General features: G+C 41.0%; 1 protein-coding gene across 1 annotated transcript in view; it reads right to left on the bottom strand.

Moving 5' to 3' along the window:
* The window catches only part of LOC122067978, a 33,181-nt gene extending 20,919 nt beyond the window's left edge, over positions 1-12,262 (bottom strand). The window contains exons 1-3 of the mRNA XM_042631811.1: positions 10,783-12,262; positions 10,078-10,551; positions 9,605-9,906 (exon numbers count right to left, since the gene is read on the bottom strand). Of these exons, the coding sequence (XP_042487745.1) occupies positions 9,605-9,906; positions 10,078-10,551; positions 10,783-12,133 (2,127 nt within the window). The 5' untranslated portion in view covers positions 12,134-12,262. The remainder of the gene's footprint in view (positions 1-9,604; positions 9,907-10,077; positions 10,552-10,782) is intronic.
* Between the last annotated feature and the right edge of the window lie 5,601 nt (positions 12,263-17,863).

The following is a 17,863-nucleotide window of genomic DNA, read 5'->3' as shown; positions in this document are numbered from 1 at the left end:
AGTATTTTTTTTCCTTTCTTCTTCTTCTGTTCTGCAACTATGGTGAGTTTTTTTTTTTTTCTTTCTCATTTTTTCTTCTTATGCTTTGCAACTACGGTGAGGTTTTTTTTTCTCCTTGTTTTCTTCTTCTTCTTCTTCTTCTTCTTCTTCTTCTTATGTTCTGCAACTATGGTGACTCGGTGAGTTTTTTTTTTTTTCCCCTTCTTCTTCTTTTCTGTTCTACAAATACGGTGAGTCGGTGAGTGTTTTCTTCTTTTTTTTCTTCTCATTTTTCTCTTCTTCTGTTCTGCTGTTCTGCAACTACTATTAGTTTTTTTTTTCCTTCTTTTTCTATTCTGCTACCTGTGGTACTCGAACTGCTGTCCAGACTAAGGTCTTCAATGGCTGCCGCAGGTTTGTTAACAACTGTAAATCATCTATTGTCTTTCTTTAATTCCGTTTGCTAGTTCTCAACTCTAGTTTAGAACTGTTCAATCATCTATTGTCTTTCCTTTGTCTAATGTGTAAATGTGTATAATTGTATTTGTTTCATAATTATGTATTTATATTATATGTTAATATGTTATGATGATTGATGATTGAATATTGATGATTGATGATTGATGAATATGAACTTAGTTTATTCACTTTATTGATTTGTTTTCTTGATGAATATCTTACATTGGTATGAATACGAACCTATAATATTTATTTAGCATATGAGTAATAGGATTCAACTAGGATTTGAGCCAAATAGATTGGTTTTATAAAAAAAATTACACAGAAACGTTTTAGTCAATAAGGCAACGCTTTATGCCCGCCTTATCGCTAAGACGCTCTGAAAGACCCTCAAATGCCTCCGTCGCCTTATCGCCTTAAAAACTATGAAATCAACAGTCTCAATGTCTTCAAATTGTGTTTCCTCAATTAGAATCATTACTTGGTTGTCTTCGAGTTCTTCTATCGTTGGATCTTCTTCCACTTTTGATTAGTTTTCTAAATCTTATGTCATGCCCAAGATTTTATCACAGAGGCAGTTAATATCATCGGAAACCTCCCAAAAACCATCGACAATCACTTTTGGAGAGCACAAAATCCATCCACAAATCTCTTAGTGCTTCTCTCCATGTGAAATTGAAGTGCTAAAAATTTGAGATTCAAGTAAATCTTAAGCCCCATATGTTTAGAGGGGACTTGGCAGGGCGAGATTAATGGGGTGGGATTTCTGACAACTTCCCCGCTTAGAAGTGCAATACGTAGTCATTTAGATATGAGGGTCGGGAGAACTGTGGGAGAACTATCAAGATAGCAAGAAATCCTATCGGAGCCTTGTTTCCTCCACCCCTCTTGCCCAAAGTCCCACCGATTTGGTGGGACTCTTAAGGGAACGACAAAAGTAAAGTTATGGGATTGTTAATGCGTCCCCAACGATTGGGAACTTGTCGGCTCTTCTTCAATTAAGTTTTATTCCTAGCAAAAGGTAATTAAGCCTAGTAGCATCTAATTCCTAGTTTTTTTTCTTCCATTTTTTCTTTGTTGTGGTTTTCTTCAAGTACATTCTTCTCTTCCATATTTCCATTGGTTTTCCACTCAAAACCCTCTTCCACAAAACCATCTCCAACCTTCATCATCCTCTTCAAATATGCTTCATTCCCAGCAAGAGGTAAGTTTGTCTTTGGGTGAATAAGAAATTCATTACCAAGGAGGGAGAAAAAGAGAAAGGGGGGGGGGGGGGGGAATGTACAACCCCTAAGGGCAAAGAAGAAAAAGAGCAAAATCAAAGAAGATGTTACATCCAAGAAGGGGAAGAAGGGACAGGAGGGGATCGGGAAGACCCCAAGGGGAGACAGTGTGAATGTTCCTATGGGTGCTGGAGACCAGAGATGCCAGCATCGAAGCGAGTTTGGAGGAGACATCAAAATAGATGGCAATTTTCATGATTTATTGGTGGCACCTTTTTTTAATCAATAGCCACCCCTCCCCCCACAGTAATCACACTTGAGTTGCACTTAATTTTGATCAAATATGAGAGATATACATGCATACTAATTGAACTTGTAGTTCACGTAAATTGTGCATTAGGTCTTAATATGCTGTGTTGCAGGAGAACCTTGAAGCCAAGCAGTACAAAATCAAGAAATTTGAGTTCTTTGATATTTGGGAGAGCATTTTTGGTGAGGACATCACAACTGAAATCGAAAGGCACATAATAATAGCCAAATTAAATCAGAGGCAGGGGAGGGGATCCAATGGACTCCGATGACATTGCCATGTAGTCGTCAGACACGAATGCAGGTGGGGGCTCACAAGAGAATTTCTTTACCACCCAAAATCCAAGGACATCACCTATTGGAGAGGGGCTAGTGAGAATCGATATAATCCAAACAGAATCAAGGTGTTATGCTTGATCAGCTAGTCACTATTGCTAAAGGCATCAAGGATGTGGCATCTGCACTTCGATAGTTGGCCAACCCTTATCAAATGGATTTGACACCTATACTCCATGCCATACGAGAGATCCCTGATATTTCTGATGTCATGGCTAAGTCTCCAGTGCAAGCTAATATATTTATGTTGATGTCTCACACAGTGCAGAATTTCTTTGGTAGCATTGGCATTCACAAGATCGCAGTGGGTATAAGGGTTGTTTAGATTTATAGATGTCATGCTTTTGTGGTTTTATGATCTCTTTAGGTTTTTTTTTTTTTTTTTTTTCAAAATACGTAATTGGAGCTCTGGTTCCAGGTTGAAGAACTTCTTTTTGTTTCATAGTTTTAAAATGTAATGCTTAAGTAGGATATACACATGGTTCAGGAACTCGGTGAGATCTCGCAGACATCTCGTTATTTCCAAAAGGCGAGATGGCCCAACTGGCGATCTCGCCAGATCTCGCTACATCTCGCCAAATCTCGCCTCTTTCTACCTTTTTGAAGAAAAAACACCAAGGAGCAAAGACTTTGGTGCTTTCGCTTGACGATCTCTAGTCCTACACTCATTGAAGCTTAAAGAGTAGAGAATATTACCTCTTCATCTACATTTGGAGTTACTTTTCTTATATATGATGTCTTTTAAATTCTTATGATTATGTTGTGTCATGTGTTGATTTTGGAATGTGGAATGTGGATTGTGGAATAGAGCATACTAGCCTAAGGTCCAAAGAGTCGGAGACTACTTACATAGGGTACGAAGTCAAAGTACCATTTTGAGTTTTTTTTGCAAATCTGATATTTCCATTGTGTTTAGAATGGCTAAAATAGGGTAAATACACAGTTTCAGGGCCTACAAAGTCCATATGCCCACTGAGGTCTACCAACGAGTCGACCACCCGAGAAATAGAAGGTTTCAGCGAGATCTTGGCGCCAGATCTCGTTTTTTGGGATAGCAAGATGGCTGGTGAGATCGAGTTTCAAAACCTTGGATGTACATTTTGACCTAAACTTATTTGTTGGAAGCTTGATAGGGATCTTAAGAAGTTGGGGGTTTCACCTTAACCTAAATAAAGAGAAAATGTAGCAGAAGGTTTTAGGCATTAGCCATAGAATAGTATCATGCAGGGAAAGGTACAAAATATGGCACAAGAATAATAGGATGCTCATGGTGGTTGCTACTATTGTTGCCGATACAAGGATAACGCCTTGCAATCTCGCTCTCCAACATCTCCTACTCTACTGAACCACAACCTCAGAAGATGTAGTTTTTCTCCCACCAGTGGTGCCTATAATTCATTTCATACTTTAACCAATAATGTCAAATGGTTGTCACTTCCAAGTAAAAAAATAAATACAGCTGTTATTTGTTCTAGTATGAATTATAAAAAAAAAAAATGTTGAAAATAAGGTCATTAAGCTTAATTTGTTTCAAATTAAAAACATTTTAGATTTTGATTAATTCGTTTCCCATTTGGTGTGTAATAGGATGTTGGTTAAATTCAGAGACATTTTTTGTGGGCTAATTCGAATAGTTTTTTATTTCTCCACATCACATCAATTAACTTATACTAGTGGGTCCAACATCTTATTGTAAATAAAAAAAAATAAAGGCCACACTTAGAAGGCGTAGATGGGAGGACATTATTGATAAGTATTTGAGTGTCTATGGAAGTAATGGTACTCTCGTAATTATATTGTAGTTCAGCAACTTTCCCATCGATCACAAATTCTAATATCCAAACATGCCATTGGGTGGTAAAGTGCAACTTTCCCAAGCCAACTAAGCAAGCATGGGGTAACTTTTCCACAACTTTTCCATTCTTGTCACCCCACCAACATGTGGGACCCATATGCATAGTTGTCACTGCGTCATGGCGACCCAAGGTGGTTGAGGGGTGCCTAATCGATTTGGTGGTGAATCGCCCGTTGTGGCATTGCCATGGCGATCAAATCGCCCATATATTATTTTTTATTTCCCTTATTTTCTAAAGTTATTTTGTATGTTATAATATATACCTTATCACATAAAAAAACCAATCAACATTAAGCAACATCAAGTCATAAAAATCAACATAGACACACTCACATCAAGTCATAAAAAATCAACACGACTTATTGACATTTATAGAAATGCTCTTCTTCTATAATAAGTTTTATTGGTCAAATGATTTTATTTTTAGATAACACTCTTTGTATTATGTATAAAACAAAACTAGCTTTCCAACAAGTCTAAGATTACTTAAATCTGAGTTATGACAAAGTTATGTTCTGATCAAACTTATTTCAAAATTTGCGAATGCTGTTAAATCTCCTGAATGCAAATAATTTTACTGATATCAAAACAAAAGATTATTTTACCGGACTTTTGGTTTTTAGCAATGTTCTACCATGATAAGATTTATAAAATTTTCATAATTGAGAAAAACCTTAGCATTCAAAAATTGAAAATCGCCCTACAACCAAAAATCCAGTTTTTGTTCTTGGACCAAGGGGTTGACTTTTTATCCTTTTGGAATTTGATTTTTAAAGTATTTTTATTGGATTCAAATAGGGGGTATTTGCTTATTTATGAATAATATCTTAAGTAAATATATAAGCGTTCAGTTGAAATGGTATTTGGCATAAATAAGGCCAAAAAATATAAAATGGCATACAGTGCAATAAGCCGACCCCATTCAGTTGGGATAAGGTTATGTTTGTTGTTGTACAGTGCAATAAGGTGACAGTTGCTTAGGCCCCAGGCAAACCGCCTAGACGCTAAGGCGGCGCGTAGGCGATGCCAAGGCGGCGCGTAGGCGATGCCAAGGCGGCGCGTAGGCGATGCCAAGGCGGCGCGTAGGCGATACCAAGGCGGCGCGTAGGCGATGCCAAGGCGGCACCAAGGCGGCGAGTAGGCGATGCCAAGGCGGCGCGTAGGCGATGCCAAAACGGCACGTAGGCGACGCCTTGACAACTATGCCAATATGTCATACAATCCCACCCCATGCTCCCCTCTAAAAAAACAGGGTCTTAATCAATCGCCAAAGGATTTTTGGCTTTGATACCAAATGCTAATCCCAAACCAGCGAAATCCAGTGGGAGATCAGCTTGCAACAAAATCTTAAGAAATGAAACTAGAATTCTGAGAAAAATTAATGAGAGAATCAAATCATCAAATTTAAGTAAAATTCTGGTCAAATGTTCTAATTGGATGGGAGAACATAATAGCAGGAATCAGGCTTGATCCAATGGTTAGACTTTGACGATTCCTACTTTAAGAAGGAATTCCCAAATCTGGGAATCGATAAAAAGTTCAGGCAAACCAGATTAGAGATTGATTTCAGTACCAAATAATAAGCCTAGTGATAGTCAAAATCTGATATCAGAATTAGAAAATAGAACTGGAAAATCAAGTAAACTGAAATCATACTTGTGGAAAACAGGAAATCAGTTTCAAGCTTGAATTTGAAACCTTAAGAAGGTACAGAACATAAACCAATGCCAAAAAATGGAAGCAGAATTGAAATCCAATGGTTAAATTTGAAGATTCAGAAATTTCTTAGTTGGAATAAGAATTCAAGAAACCAGGAAAAAAAAAAGATAAAATGTTCATGCTAAGAACAAAATCAGAACTAGAAATCAATATGAAGAGAAATATTGCAGAAACTAACCTTGTTATCAGTGGAGAAAAATAAAAGAGAAGAAATCAGGTTTGGCCGTATGGGGGTACAAATCCTGTATGCCACAAGCTCAACAGCTCCAAAACTTCTAAAATTCCTAAATTGACTCAGGAAAAGACTCTTAATCACTCTCGTAAAGTGAATTGAAGTAAATAGACCCAAAACAGAACTTTTTTAAAAGCTATTAAACATCCTAATCTAACTCAAACAATTTACTAATACCATGTACTAACTTTATCCCCACTTTATGGGCTTTTAAATTAGGCCCATTACAATGAAACCAAAGGAAATATCAGGCTCAACATATAATATAACTACCCAATGCTCAATTTCAGCCCATTGAACTACCACCAGCACTTGTGGGCCTCCCAAGCTTGTGCCCATGCTTCCATACGGGATTACAGTCTACTGCAACTGCATCACACAGCTTCATGTGTCTCCAGACAAAACAAGCAGTACATTACAGGATAAAGTACAAGCTCAAAAATTTAAGCCCCCATTACCATCCAAACCAAATAATCAAACATAGATTTTGATCTTGATTTCATCATGGCTGGAATCGAACATTTGAGTCATTTGATCAAAATCACTGAATGGTTTTGATTTTGGTGCCAATCAAAAGCATCATATTTTGACCAAAATCTGAACCCATATATCTTCTCCTATATATCCACCACAGCCTGACTCCATCCATCCAACTTCCGTGTACAAAAAAGAAAAGAGATTATTCAACACCCACAAAGGCTACTAACTGAAATAGTACACTTGGAGAGACATGAACTTGAAATTTTAAGATCAGCTGCCTTCAATAGAGAAGTGACTTTAGGACAAAAGAAAGCAATCAATCCTTCTTCAGGATTGGTCATTGATTATAGGCTCCAGCCCCTTCGAGTGAGAGGATGGTTCATCAGTGGAGTCCACCAGAGGGGTATACCTCAAATTGAACTTTAATAGCTGTTCACAGAAACATGGACATGTGGGGGCCAGAAGTGAGATCCAGAATGTGACAAGAGCTCAATCCAGTCCCATTGGAAAGGATGATTAAATTATAGCTGAATTCCTATCTTTGTAGTTGGGAATAAAGCTTTCTTTAGATTCTCATTGCAACAATATTTTGGTGGAGGATTATTCAGAGATTGTTTTCTTTTAGATGGGTACACTATAGAAGGGGGGAGAGGGGAGGTAACAACCAAGAGTACATGAAAGGATATCTAGAGGGGACAATTAAAGGGTTACAGGATCAAACAAATAAGTTGAAAGACGTCATCAATGCATTCAACTCTTTGGGCTTGAACTAGACAAAAGAATGATTATGTAGAGAATGATTAACTTGAACAAGAATTATTTGGTATCTACTACTCTAATATTGTCCCAAAAGATTATCAATTTATGATAGTATTTTAATTAATGTTATTTCTGTAATTATTAATTTTCATCAAGAAACTTATTCCTAAAACAAGTTTTACCAAATGCCACAACTGTCGTTTTCCCATTCTGAAACCATTCCTGAAACATATTCACCAAACACCCTTTTTCGTTTAAAAACGGCATTGACATAGAAACTGAAAATTCCATTTTTGACACGAAACGCCGTTTCTGGAACCGAATGACTACCAAATGCAGCCTATTAATTTTATTGCTTTGTTTTTCTGATAAATATCTTGCATTGGTATGAACCTTTAACCTTTATTTAGCATGTAAGTATAATTATATAACACTAGAATGCTTTATTCGATAAGACGATGCCTTATGCCCGCCCAATCACCAAAGCGCTTTCGGAAGACCCTCAAACGCCTCGATCACCTTCCTACCTTAATAATTATGCCCCATACAATCCAAATAAAATGGATAATATCAGGTAAGAATATAGGAATCAGGACAGTCCATTAAACACCCATCAATCTCAGTTCAGGATAGCACAGGTCACTAAAAGACAAAGAAAAGGAAACTCTTAATAACTCCCAATTGGCCGGTCAGAATTGGACCAGATTTGGATCTAAGTGGGGGGGAGGATTGATCCAATTTTCAACTACAGAGGATGGCTGAAAGTGTTTCAAGAAGCAAGGGATCAAATAGGAAACTAAGAAGATTCCCTGGGCAGAACTGTGGAAGAAGATGGAATCAAATACCTGGAGATGGTTGCAACAGTAGTAGATCCTTGATTGATTAAAGAATAAGCAGATAAGGTAAGGAAGAGGACCTCTCAGGCTTCACACCGCAGAGAGTCAACTTGATCAAACACCAGCTCCATCAGCCTTGACAAAACACAAGACAAATCTCCATGGAGAAGGCAGCAACAACTACAGCTATTGTTTTGTTCAAATCGTTCAGCTATGGGAGCCTCCCTGCTTTGTATTAATAGTGATAATGAGGGAGGAATACAGCCTAGCAAATGGAAGGTTCCAAAATAGGAAACCTCACAATTGATTGCCTATTACAAAAGTTTCTAAAAACTTAAGGCAGAAACTATGGAAAAGGAAACTAACAACTAATAACCTAACGCCAAAGAAATAACAAAGCCTAACAACTTAAATTAAACCCGACCAAAAAGGAAACAAACTAGTTAAACCCGTATGCAACCTTAATATCCTCAGTTTATACCTATAAAAGTGGCTCATTACACTTAAAACCACATGGACTAAAGGCCCAACACATATAAAACCCAACCATAGACTTATTCCTAATAAAACAAGCCTAGGTGAAGAATCTGCATCATTTCTAGATTCCCCAATGGGTTTGGGCTGTTCCAAGGAAGTGCACCTACATCATAAGGCATCCATTTGCCTTGCATCCAAGAGAAACTCTCCTTTTCTTGGAATCCAAAGAGAGCAACAAAACAGTGAATGATCTAGCCAAACAAGTAACTATCTAGCTACGGATTTGTTTCATGAGACAACCATTGGACGGTATTGTGTGTGTTCTGGCTACTTTGTTGCTTTCTCTGACCCTTGTAGGTCCTACTGTGATGGGAGGACAGGTAAGGAACATGTCATCTTTATATTATATCTTAGGCTGGATTATTCCAGCACTTTGTCGACGTACTACTAGCCTATCTTTTCTTGTCAATAAAATTCTATCACACATCCAAAAACAAAATAGATCAACCTTCCTTTAAGAGAACATCGTTTCCCTTCTTTGGGTAATGGTCCTTTTTCTAAGCTACAATGGAGGCCTTAAGATGCCCCGGTAAGGAGTGATCATATTCAGATGGAAAATGCTAAAAGAGCTAGGGGCAAGCCTAAAATGACCATAGGAGTATTACAAAGGAAAGAGACCTCAAATTGAGCTGTTTGGAGGGCAAGGACTCATGCAGCCAACCCCATTTAGGTGGGATGTTCCTGAGATGTTGTTTTGTTTCTTTCTTTTTACTTAATTTTCTTTATTTTACCCTGTCATGGATCCATGTACCCGACCGCATTTAGTTGGGAAAATGCTGAGTTGTATTAATGAGGCATTGTAAACAACAAGGACTACACTGACAAAAATAAATTCTGACAAATAGAAGGTAAATGGACGAAATTTGCATAAAATACTAACCTCTAGGTCTGAAAACTCAAACCACGGGCAGCAATCAATGATCTCACAAACAAAAACAACTGTATCGCGTACAAGAAATCCTGCATCTGCTTCCAGCATATCAGAGACCTTCATGAATTGGAGAACAGAATTATTCCACGTCTTTGTACAGATAGAGGATTCTTTCCACATGGTTTTGGCAGGATTCTTTTGATTCACCACGGCCATCCTGTATCTGACCCAAAAATTCTTATCTGGATCACTCCCAACAGATTGATCACTCTCCAGGTATATACAGATAGTGTCAAAAGATTCATAAACACCTGCATTATGATTTTGAATTGAGTAGCACAGCATGATTAAGTAACAAGACAAGCGACAACTTGTTTGAGACAGCCATGATATAAAAAGACTGACACAAAGTAGACATCTAAAACTGCATCTTCAGTTAAAAATGGGACAAATAAACTATCATCATCTACAGATCTACTTACCAATCCGAAGCTCGCATCCACCAGCCTGAAAGAATTTGCTAAAGATCTTTCGGGTTTCCATTATTTCCTTGAAGGCCAAGAAGTTCTCCACCTTCCATGTAAATGACCCTCTTTTCCCAGCCCCATCAATTTGGGAACCTGCATTGCTTGTATCCGTGTCCTGACCAGAAAAATCCTGCATCATAGAGGTCTCCTTCAAGATAAGCACCTCTGCCGAGAACACAACAGTGTCCTGAACAAGAAACCCAGAGTCCTGATCGAAGAGACTGGTAAGCGTCACAAACTCGCGCCAACCCCAGTCCTTTGCAGCCTTGGAGTAACGGTTCTGTGACTCCTTTGTAACAGACTTGTCCTCCATTCTCTGGTTCACAACCGACAACCGATGACTGACAAAACAACTCCAGTCACTAGAGGTATTTCGGGAATCTGTGACTTCAAGAAATACTGAAAGATGGCATGGTGGCTGAGACTGCCCTGATGGCATCAAGTGCAAGTGGAAATTCCATCAGTTGTCTTGTCTCGCACAGCCTAAATAACTTAAACAAGGTGGTGCCTGAATAGTTTCTAGTAGATAAGTCTTAACTAAGCTTTCTCAGTGATACAGAAATAATGTCGATTATGGTCCTTAAAGCTACAGATGGTATTAACAAATTAAACATATATTGAGATAATAAAGCAAATACACAAAACAATTTATGAACTTACCTCTGGGATAAACAATAAGGCGACAATCCCTGTTACCAATCTGAAACCTCCTGCTCTTGACACACAGACCCGTAATCTTCCTCTTCTTCAGAAGATCCTTCAACCTCGTAAAATTCTCTATCCTCCAAGTGAACTTACCCAGATGTCCATCAGACTTCCTGGACCCACCATTCCTCCCTCCAAGCAAACCACCATTCTTAGTGAAGCTACTGGACTCCTTAATCACATGGAATGATGCGCTGAATACAGCAGTATCATCGACAAGGAACCCCGACTCCGGCCCAATAAAGTCCGCCATCTTCATGTAATCATTCCAACCGAGACTTGTATTGTCCCCACTCTTATTATCTGCCGCAAAGCGGCCATACGAGTCTCTATGCATGTGGTTAAACCCAGGTTTCTGGTTCAACACCGACATTCGAAACAAACACCAGCAGCTCCGGTCGGGAACGACAGACTTCTCGGTGTCCTTGCTCTCCAGACACATTGAGAGATACTCAACCCCATTGACGGAACTCTGGTAGACACTAATCCGAAGATTACATTCCCCAGCAGGGAAAACAGGGCTCATTATCTTCTGGGTTTTGATCATCTCCTTAAAAAGACTGAAATTGCGAACCCTCCAAGTGAACTTCCCACTCAATACATCAGAAACAGGACCTGCGACGACAACCGAGGACGACGAGGAAGAAGACTGTACCTCATTGTTATCACGGGTGAAGGAAATGGATTCATTCAATACGAGGATATCGGCAGTGATGAGAACAGAGTCGTTATTGAAAAGGAAACCAGCTTTGGGATCAAGAATTGTGGAAGAGGGGGTGAAGTCGCACCAACCGTGAGATTTCTTCTTGCTTGAGAATCGATGCCACGAGTCCCTCTGAATGGACTTGGCCTCGTCGAGGTGGTTAACGATGGAGAGCCGATAACTAGCGAAACAATCCCATTTAGAAGAAGAGGAACCCCGAGGATCCATGATTTGGAGGTAGATGGAGAAGTAACCAGGGAGGGCTTGAGAGTCTCCTTTAGGGTATACAAGGAGACGACAGTCGTATCCTCCCACCTCAAAGTAACGGCTCCATAGTGCCCTAGCCTTCACTTTGGGGAAATTGACGACCGTCCATCGACAAACCGCAGAATGATCTCCACGGCGCTCGACGGAGACCGATTCCTGGCCGCCCCCTTCGCGGGACCCAGAGGTTTCTTCTGCAGCCGATATCGATAGACAAGCCGTTTTCTCTGATGCCGTCGATGATGATGTTGTCGCCGGAACCGCCAGCGGTTGCTGTGGTGGGTCGGAAAACGCTGTAGTGGACGACGATGAAGCTGCTTCGGATTGGCTAGACTTCATCGGAGACGAAAGAATACAGATATGCGAAAGGGGGCTGCAGAGTTGTTCGGTTCCTCGTTTAGCTTGGTTTTGGTTTCTCCCTCTACCTCGTCTCTGCTTCCGATTATTTTTCTTGTTTGGTTTTATTGACAACAGATTAGAGAGAAATAGAAATAAGAAGTGTTTTGTGTTGTTTTATTTAAGAGAGAGAGAGTGAGAAATAGAAATAAGAAGTGTTTTGTGTTGTTTTATTTAAGAGAGAGAGAGAGATGTGTGGTACCAAGGCCAGGTTGGGCCTGGGATGAGGTCTCGGGCTGAGTCTGGTCCAGCCTAGCCTAGCCCACCCATATTTTACCCTACCATAAAACATGAAAGTTGAAATCATTTTCTTCCGCTCTCTCCCTCCCTGATGAGTTGAAAACTCAACATTTGCAAGTTATAGTGGCCACCTCCTACAAACCTTTTTTTTTTTGGTGAACCACCTCCTACTAACTAAGGGTGGCAATTTGTAACCGAAATCGAATACCATATCCGAAACCAAACAAAATTGATTCGGTTTAAATATATTAGTATTCACCTTGGTTCAATTTTTTACGATTCAAGGTATAAAAATCACCAGTTCAAATTGAAATCGAACCGAATTACCATAAGTATGAGTACATGAGCATTCACTTTCTTTTTCTTTTTTTTCTAATTTATTATCACATATTCACATGCTAAGGTAATTTTGGAGTTAACAATGGTCTTAAGCCCATAACTTGAGCCCATTATGGCTTTTGGTCCATGACAATCATGGTTCAAGAGTGAAACCGTTTACCTAACCGAATTAAAACCCAGGTAACAAAACTGAATTACAACTGTATTACATAACCGAATTGGAACCAAAACCAAGCCGAACCGAATTAAGTGCTTGAGTATCCAAATACATAATTGAGTTGGTTCTTGATTCGATTTCGGTTTACCTCATCATCTCTCTAAATCGAAACAAAATCAAACTGAAAAACCATAACCGAGCCGATTGACACCCTTAATAATAGCATCAACTCACTTGTTTCTATTATTCTTCAAAACCCATCTTCTCCCCCATGGTCACAGCCTTCAGGTTTTGGCTCGTCTCCAATTCTCAATCCGCCAATTTCTTACCAATTCTTCATCTCCAATTGACATATGTCAAATCTTAGTCCTACGACTAAGACAAAACTTTACTTTTCAAATCCCTATTTCCCCTCTTCTCTCAGATCTCCCTTCAAACCCTTTGCCCTTTTGTGAAACCAAAGAAGGGACGAAGAGGAAGAATGCAAAGAAGAAGGAAGAAGGGAAGGAGAAATCGGAAGAAGGGTCTGATAGGAAGAGGAACGAAGAAGAAGGAAGAAGAGAAGAAGAAGAAGGGGCAGATTAAGGAAGAGTAATCCTTAATATACAATAAACATCTCATTCCATTAACTGAATTCCTTAGCTATAAACAAAATTCTGAATTCCTTAACTATAAGAAAAACATCCCATTTCATTACTATAAAAATTATTTAAATAATGGTAACAGTCTAGTTCCCTAGGGATGTGTGCAAGGTCTTCCCGATAAATTTCACTACGTGTGGGGACTCGAGTGGGAGGTGTTAGGTCACTCACCGCTTAGGTGTAAAAGGCTTGAATCCCTTCCAATACTTCAAACAAGAAATGAGTTGGCAGATCAAGTCATCCCTTCCTTCGCGACAGTAGATTACCACAATCCAGAAGTTATTGTTGTTGAAGATATCCGGCGTGAGACCTATCACAAAAGTTCAAATTTCACTCGATTAGGGGACGAGTGTAACACCGAGCTTCTTGGACACATCATAAGACATGACAAGTATGGAGGAATCTAAACGAGCAGTTAGCGACCACCAGTTGAACCACGATCACATCATTGTGGGCCCAGTTCAGGCCTTGCAAGTCCTCATTTGAGAACGTGATTACGGATCTTTTCGAGAAATTTTGACTGGCTCCTCTACTCACAAAAAAATTAGCGTGCATCTTTGCTTTTCTTAGTGACTCAAACCCTAGGCCACCTTAAATGGTGTGTATGGTGGAGTCAGTCGGTTTATTGGAGTATTCAGGCCTTCAATTGTTCGACTATCATTTTTTCACCTCTTTTTCCTTTTGTGAGTCACCCTTTTGTTGGTTTGATTCCCCTGGCTTCTTCTAGATCGGCCGATCAGTTTTTGGGCTACAGAGGTACTCTTTGAGATATCCTGCTTTGATTATCTCCTCCATCTCTTTCCTAGCACTTGGTAATTATCCGTGTAATGCCCTGTTTCCTTATGGAAATGATAATACTTTTTTAGGCTGCACTCTTCCGGCTTGGACAGTATAGGATGGGCCCAGCAAACAAACTTTTTGTCCTTGATCTCGGGCAACACCTTAGATGGTGCCCTGTCTAACTGAGTAAGTGGCAAGTTCTCGAGGCTTGTGCCTCTTGTTCTTTTAGTGCCTCACTCATCTTCTTTGGGACTTATAGTTCACCTTTTCTTCTCCTGGGGTGGCTGGGCCATCTCTTTACGTGCCGTCAAATTCTCGTCTGTCATTACGTACTTTTGGGACCTTGCTAGGAGATCAGATAGGTTCTTCAGGTAATTTTTGGACAAGGAATCGATCAACTTCTCGTGGGACACTCCCTAGTAAAGTGCACTGAAGGTCGTACCATCTTCCAGGTCCTGAATGGATATGGTTGCTTTTGTGAAGCAAGTGATGTAGTCGTGGAGCAACTCGTCCCGACATTGCCTGACATCGAGTAGGCTGTGAATGGTCTTTTTTTTGTAGAAACTTGGCGATAAAGGTAGTTCCCAATTGATCATAGCCGTGGATCGATCAAGGCTTCAGGGTCGAATACCATGTCAACGTTGCTCCTTTAAGTGAGGCACGAAAAGCTCGATAGAGTGCCACGTCTCAAAAGCTCTGAATGGACATCATCGAGTTGTAGATCGGAGATGATCCATCGGGTTGGTCATCCCTACATGTGTAGGAACAGCCAGTACTCCCATTGCTGACTTTTTAGGTTGGTCACCTTTTTGTTCAACTCATGAATTCGGTGTTCCAGGGTTGTCTCCCTATGGGGATGGGATTTGTCCATTTGGATCTATAATTTTTGAATTCTTTAAGGGGATTAGTCACCTGCACTGGTTTTCATATCTCTTGTGCCATGCATGATCGGTTGCATCTCCGCAGGGGACCCCGTTCCCGCACAACATCTAGGGCATGCAACTTGAGCTCCGTTGAGGCTATTCTCGCCCGCACTGATACTCAGTCTTGTCATGTTCCCATATGGAGACCCTTGGGGATCCGCATTTCAAAAGACTCTCTCTTGGGACTGTCCCTCAATGGCGGATTGACCCTTCTAATATTGTCGCCTCTTGGAGGGTCGATCCTGTGAGTAGGGATTTGGGCCCATGATCCGGATCTTCAAGTGGACTCACACAAAGTTCACACTACCATCTACTGGCCCATTTTATTCTCTCTTTGTGAATGTCTACTAGTGGTCCCCACTGGTATGGAGGGTTGAGGGTTTCGACAATGGTACCCATCGGGGGGCCTGTGTGGCTTATTTCCTTTCCTTGTCTCTCAGCTTGTCTGAGACTCAATGTTGCCTATTAGTAGACTCGTATCCATTGCGTTGGTCTATAGCCGGCCTTGAGCATTGTCCATTAACTGGCGGTATGGTGATAATCCTCCCAAGGGAAGCGCCACCCCGAATCGACAGATGAAACTGCAGAACATGTCATTGGTCTCCAACAATTATTACTACAAGTCATTCACCTATGCATCATTGGCGCTCCTGGGTTCAGTAGATCGACTAGTGGAGGTGGAGGTAGGATCCCTCTCATTGGGTTAAGTTGGCAGTTGGCCTGTTGATGGTTCCCCTTGCTCCTGGTGAGCTGAGCCAACATGGGGTGTCAGTGGGGGAAGCACTTCGTCGTTCTCCTATCCCACTAGAGGATTCTCAACGTTCACTTGTCCTTACACATTCTCAACGTTCACTTGTCCTCCCTGTGCATTCTCGACTTTTGTTTGTCCTCCTTACGCAATGGGAGGAGGAGACAAGGAGTGCCCTATTACGCAGATTTATGGTTCGAGTGAGTGGCTTGACTAGTAGCATTTCCCACAGACGGCGCCAATCAGTTGAGGCAAGAAATTGTCTTAGGCTGCTGTGGAACCTACACAGAGAGAAAAACACAAGAGAGAGTGTCGGGCTGATTCGGCGTGGGAATCTTTGATGCCTAAGTCTGATCTCTTTGTGGACAGATAGTTCTAGTATGAATGGAAAAAACATTGATCCCTAGGAAAGGAGTTTACTTGGATATTTATTCTAATACCCCGCTTCTTAAACCCGGTTTGATTTCGTGGTTGAACCGGTTTAACCATGCAGGAACCGAGCCAGAGGAAATTAGAGCAGGTTCCTTATGGGCTATGATGGCACGGGTGACCTTAAACACCGGCTGGCCCGATAAGTCCGAGCCAGTGCCAGAAGAGACGGGAGTGCCCAAACCGTGTACGTGCACCTACCATAAGGCTATGTACGGATAAAACACGTATTATATCTGTATTTTAAGGTATATACGTATGCTACATCGTATGCTTGAGGTGGGGTGCGCGCCGAGGTTCGAACCCGGTCAAAATCCCAAGTTTTGGCTCTCAGGTGGGTAGGACAGGTGGGTGCACCCACCTGAGTGACCCATCCAAGAGCATTGTTCACTTATTAGGAATTATATATAAAGCTTTATGATTTTCTCTTCTTTCCATTATTACCCCCGTACGTTGGTGAGAAAAGTAAAGAGGAGAGAGAAAAGAAAGGGAAGAAGAAAGGAAGAGAAGGAAGAGGAAGAAAGGAAGGATTTCAGTGGAGCCGAAGCTTGATCTTCTCATTCCGGTGCCGGGAGAGTGATCTTCAACTCTAGATCTACAGTTGGAGGTAAGAAAAGTTGGGCTTTGTGAACATTCACCATACCCAAGCTTTAAACCCTTGATTCGAGTATGGTTTCTTGAGATCTTGTAAATACCCTTTGAAATGATGAATCTAAGGTTTAATAGATGATTTATGTGTTGATCTTGAAAGGATTTGAAGAGATATTGACAAGGTAGAAGAAGCATTGTGAGTTTGAAGTGATTTGAGGTCATTCTTGAGCAAAGAAGGTAAGGTAGTTTCCCTCACTTGAATCTAACCTAGATCTAGGTTAGAACCATCCTATAGGACCTCGAAGGTGTGAAGAATGGGTGGGGGAAAGCCCCATTTGATTCCCCAAAGGATGGAGAAAATGGGGAAGAGACAGTGTCATTTCCGCCATGACCGGTGGGTACAACCGGCGGGTACCTACCCGCCTGAGGGTACCCACCTGAGAAGGTAGGGGGCCTTTGGGCCCAACCGGCGGGTACCACCGACGGGTACAACCGGCGGGTACCTACCCGCCGGTCCTAGCAATGGGTCCCTGGCCCAACCGACTGGTACAACCGGCGGGCCCCTACCCGCCGGTCATAACCGGTGGGTAGACAGCCCACCTGTCTGACCCACCCGTGTGGCCCCGAAGGTGATCCTTATGTCCGATCGAACCCAAATCGGACGTGTGACCTTCTTTTGACGTTCTAAACACGATTTTAACATCGGATTTCATTAATTTTGATTCTAAAATGGTGAAGTACTATCCCCTCTCAATTATGTTAGGTTCACCAAACCCTACCTGATTCGCTCCGGATCTCACCCGTACCGAACGGGAATCCTTGTAC

The sequence above is a fragment of the Macadamia integrifolia genome, chromosome 2 (assembly GCF_013358625.1).
Source record: "Macadamia integrifolia cultivar HAES 741 chromosome 2, SCU_Mint_v3, whole genome shotgun sequence".
Lineage (NCBI taxonomy): Eukaryota > Viridiplantae > Streptophyta > Magnoliopsida > Proteales > Proteaceae > Macadamia > Macadamia integrifolia.
The sequence above is the reverse complement of the archived record's forward strand: the minus strand, read 5'-3'. Positions and strand labels throughout refer to the sequence as shown.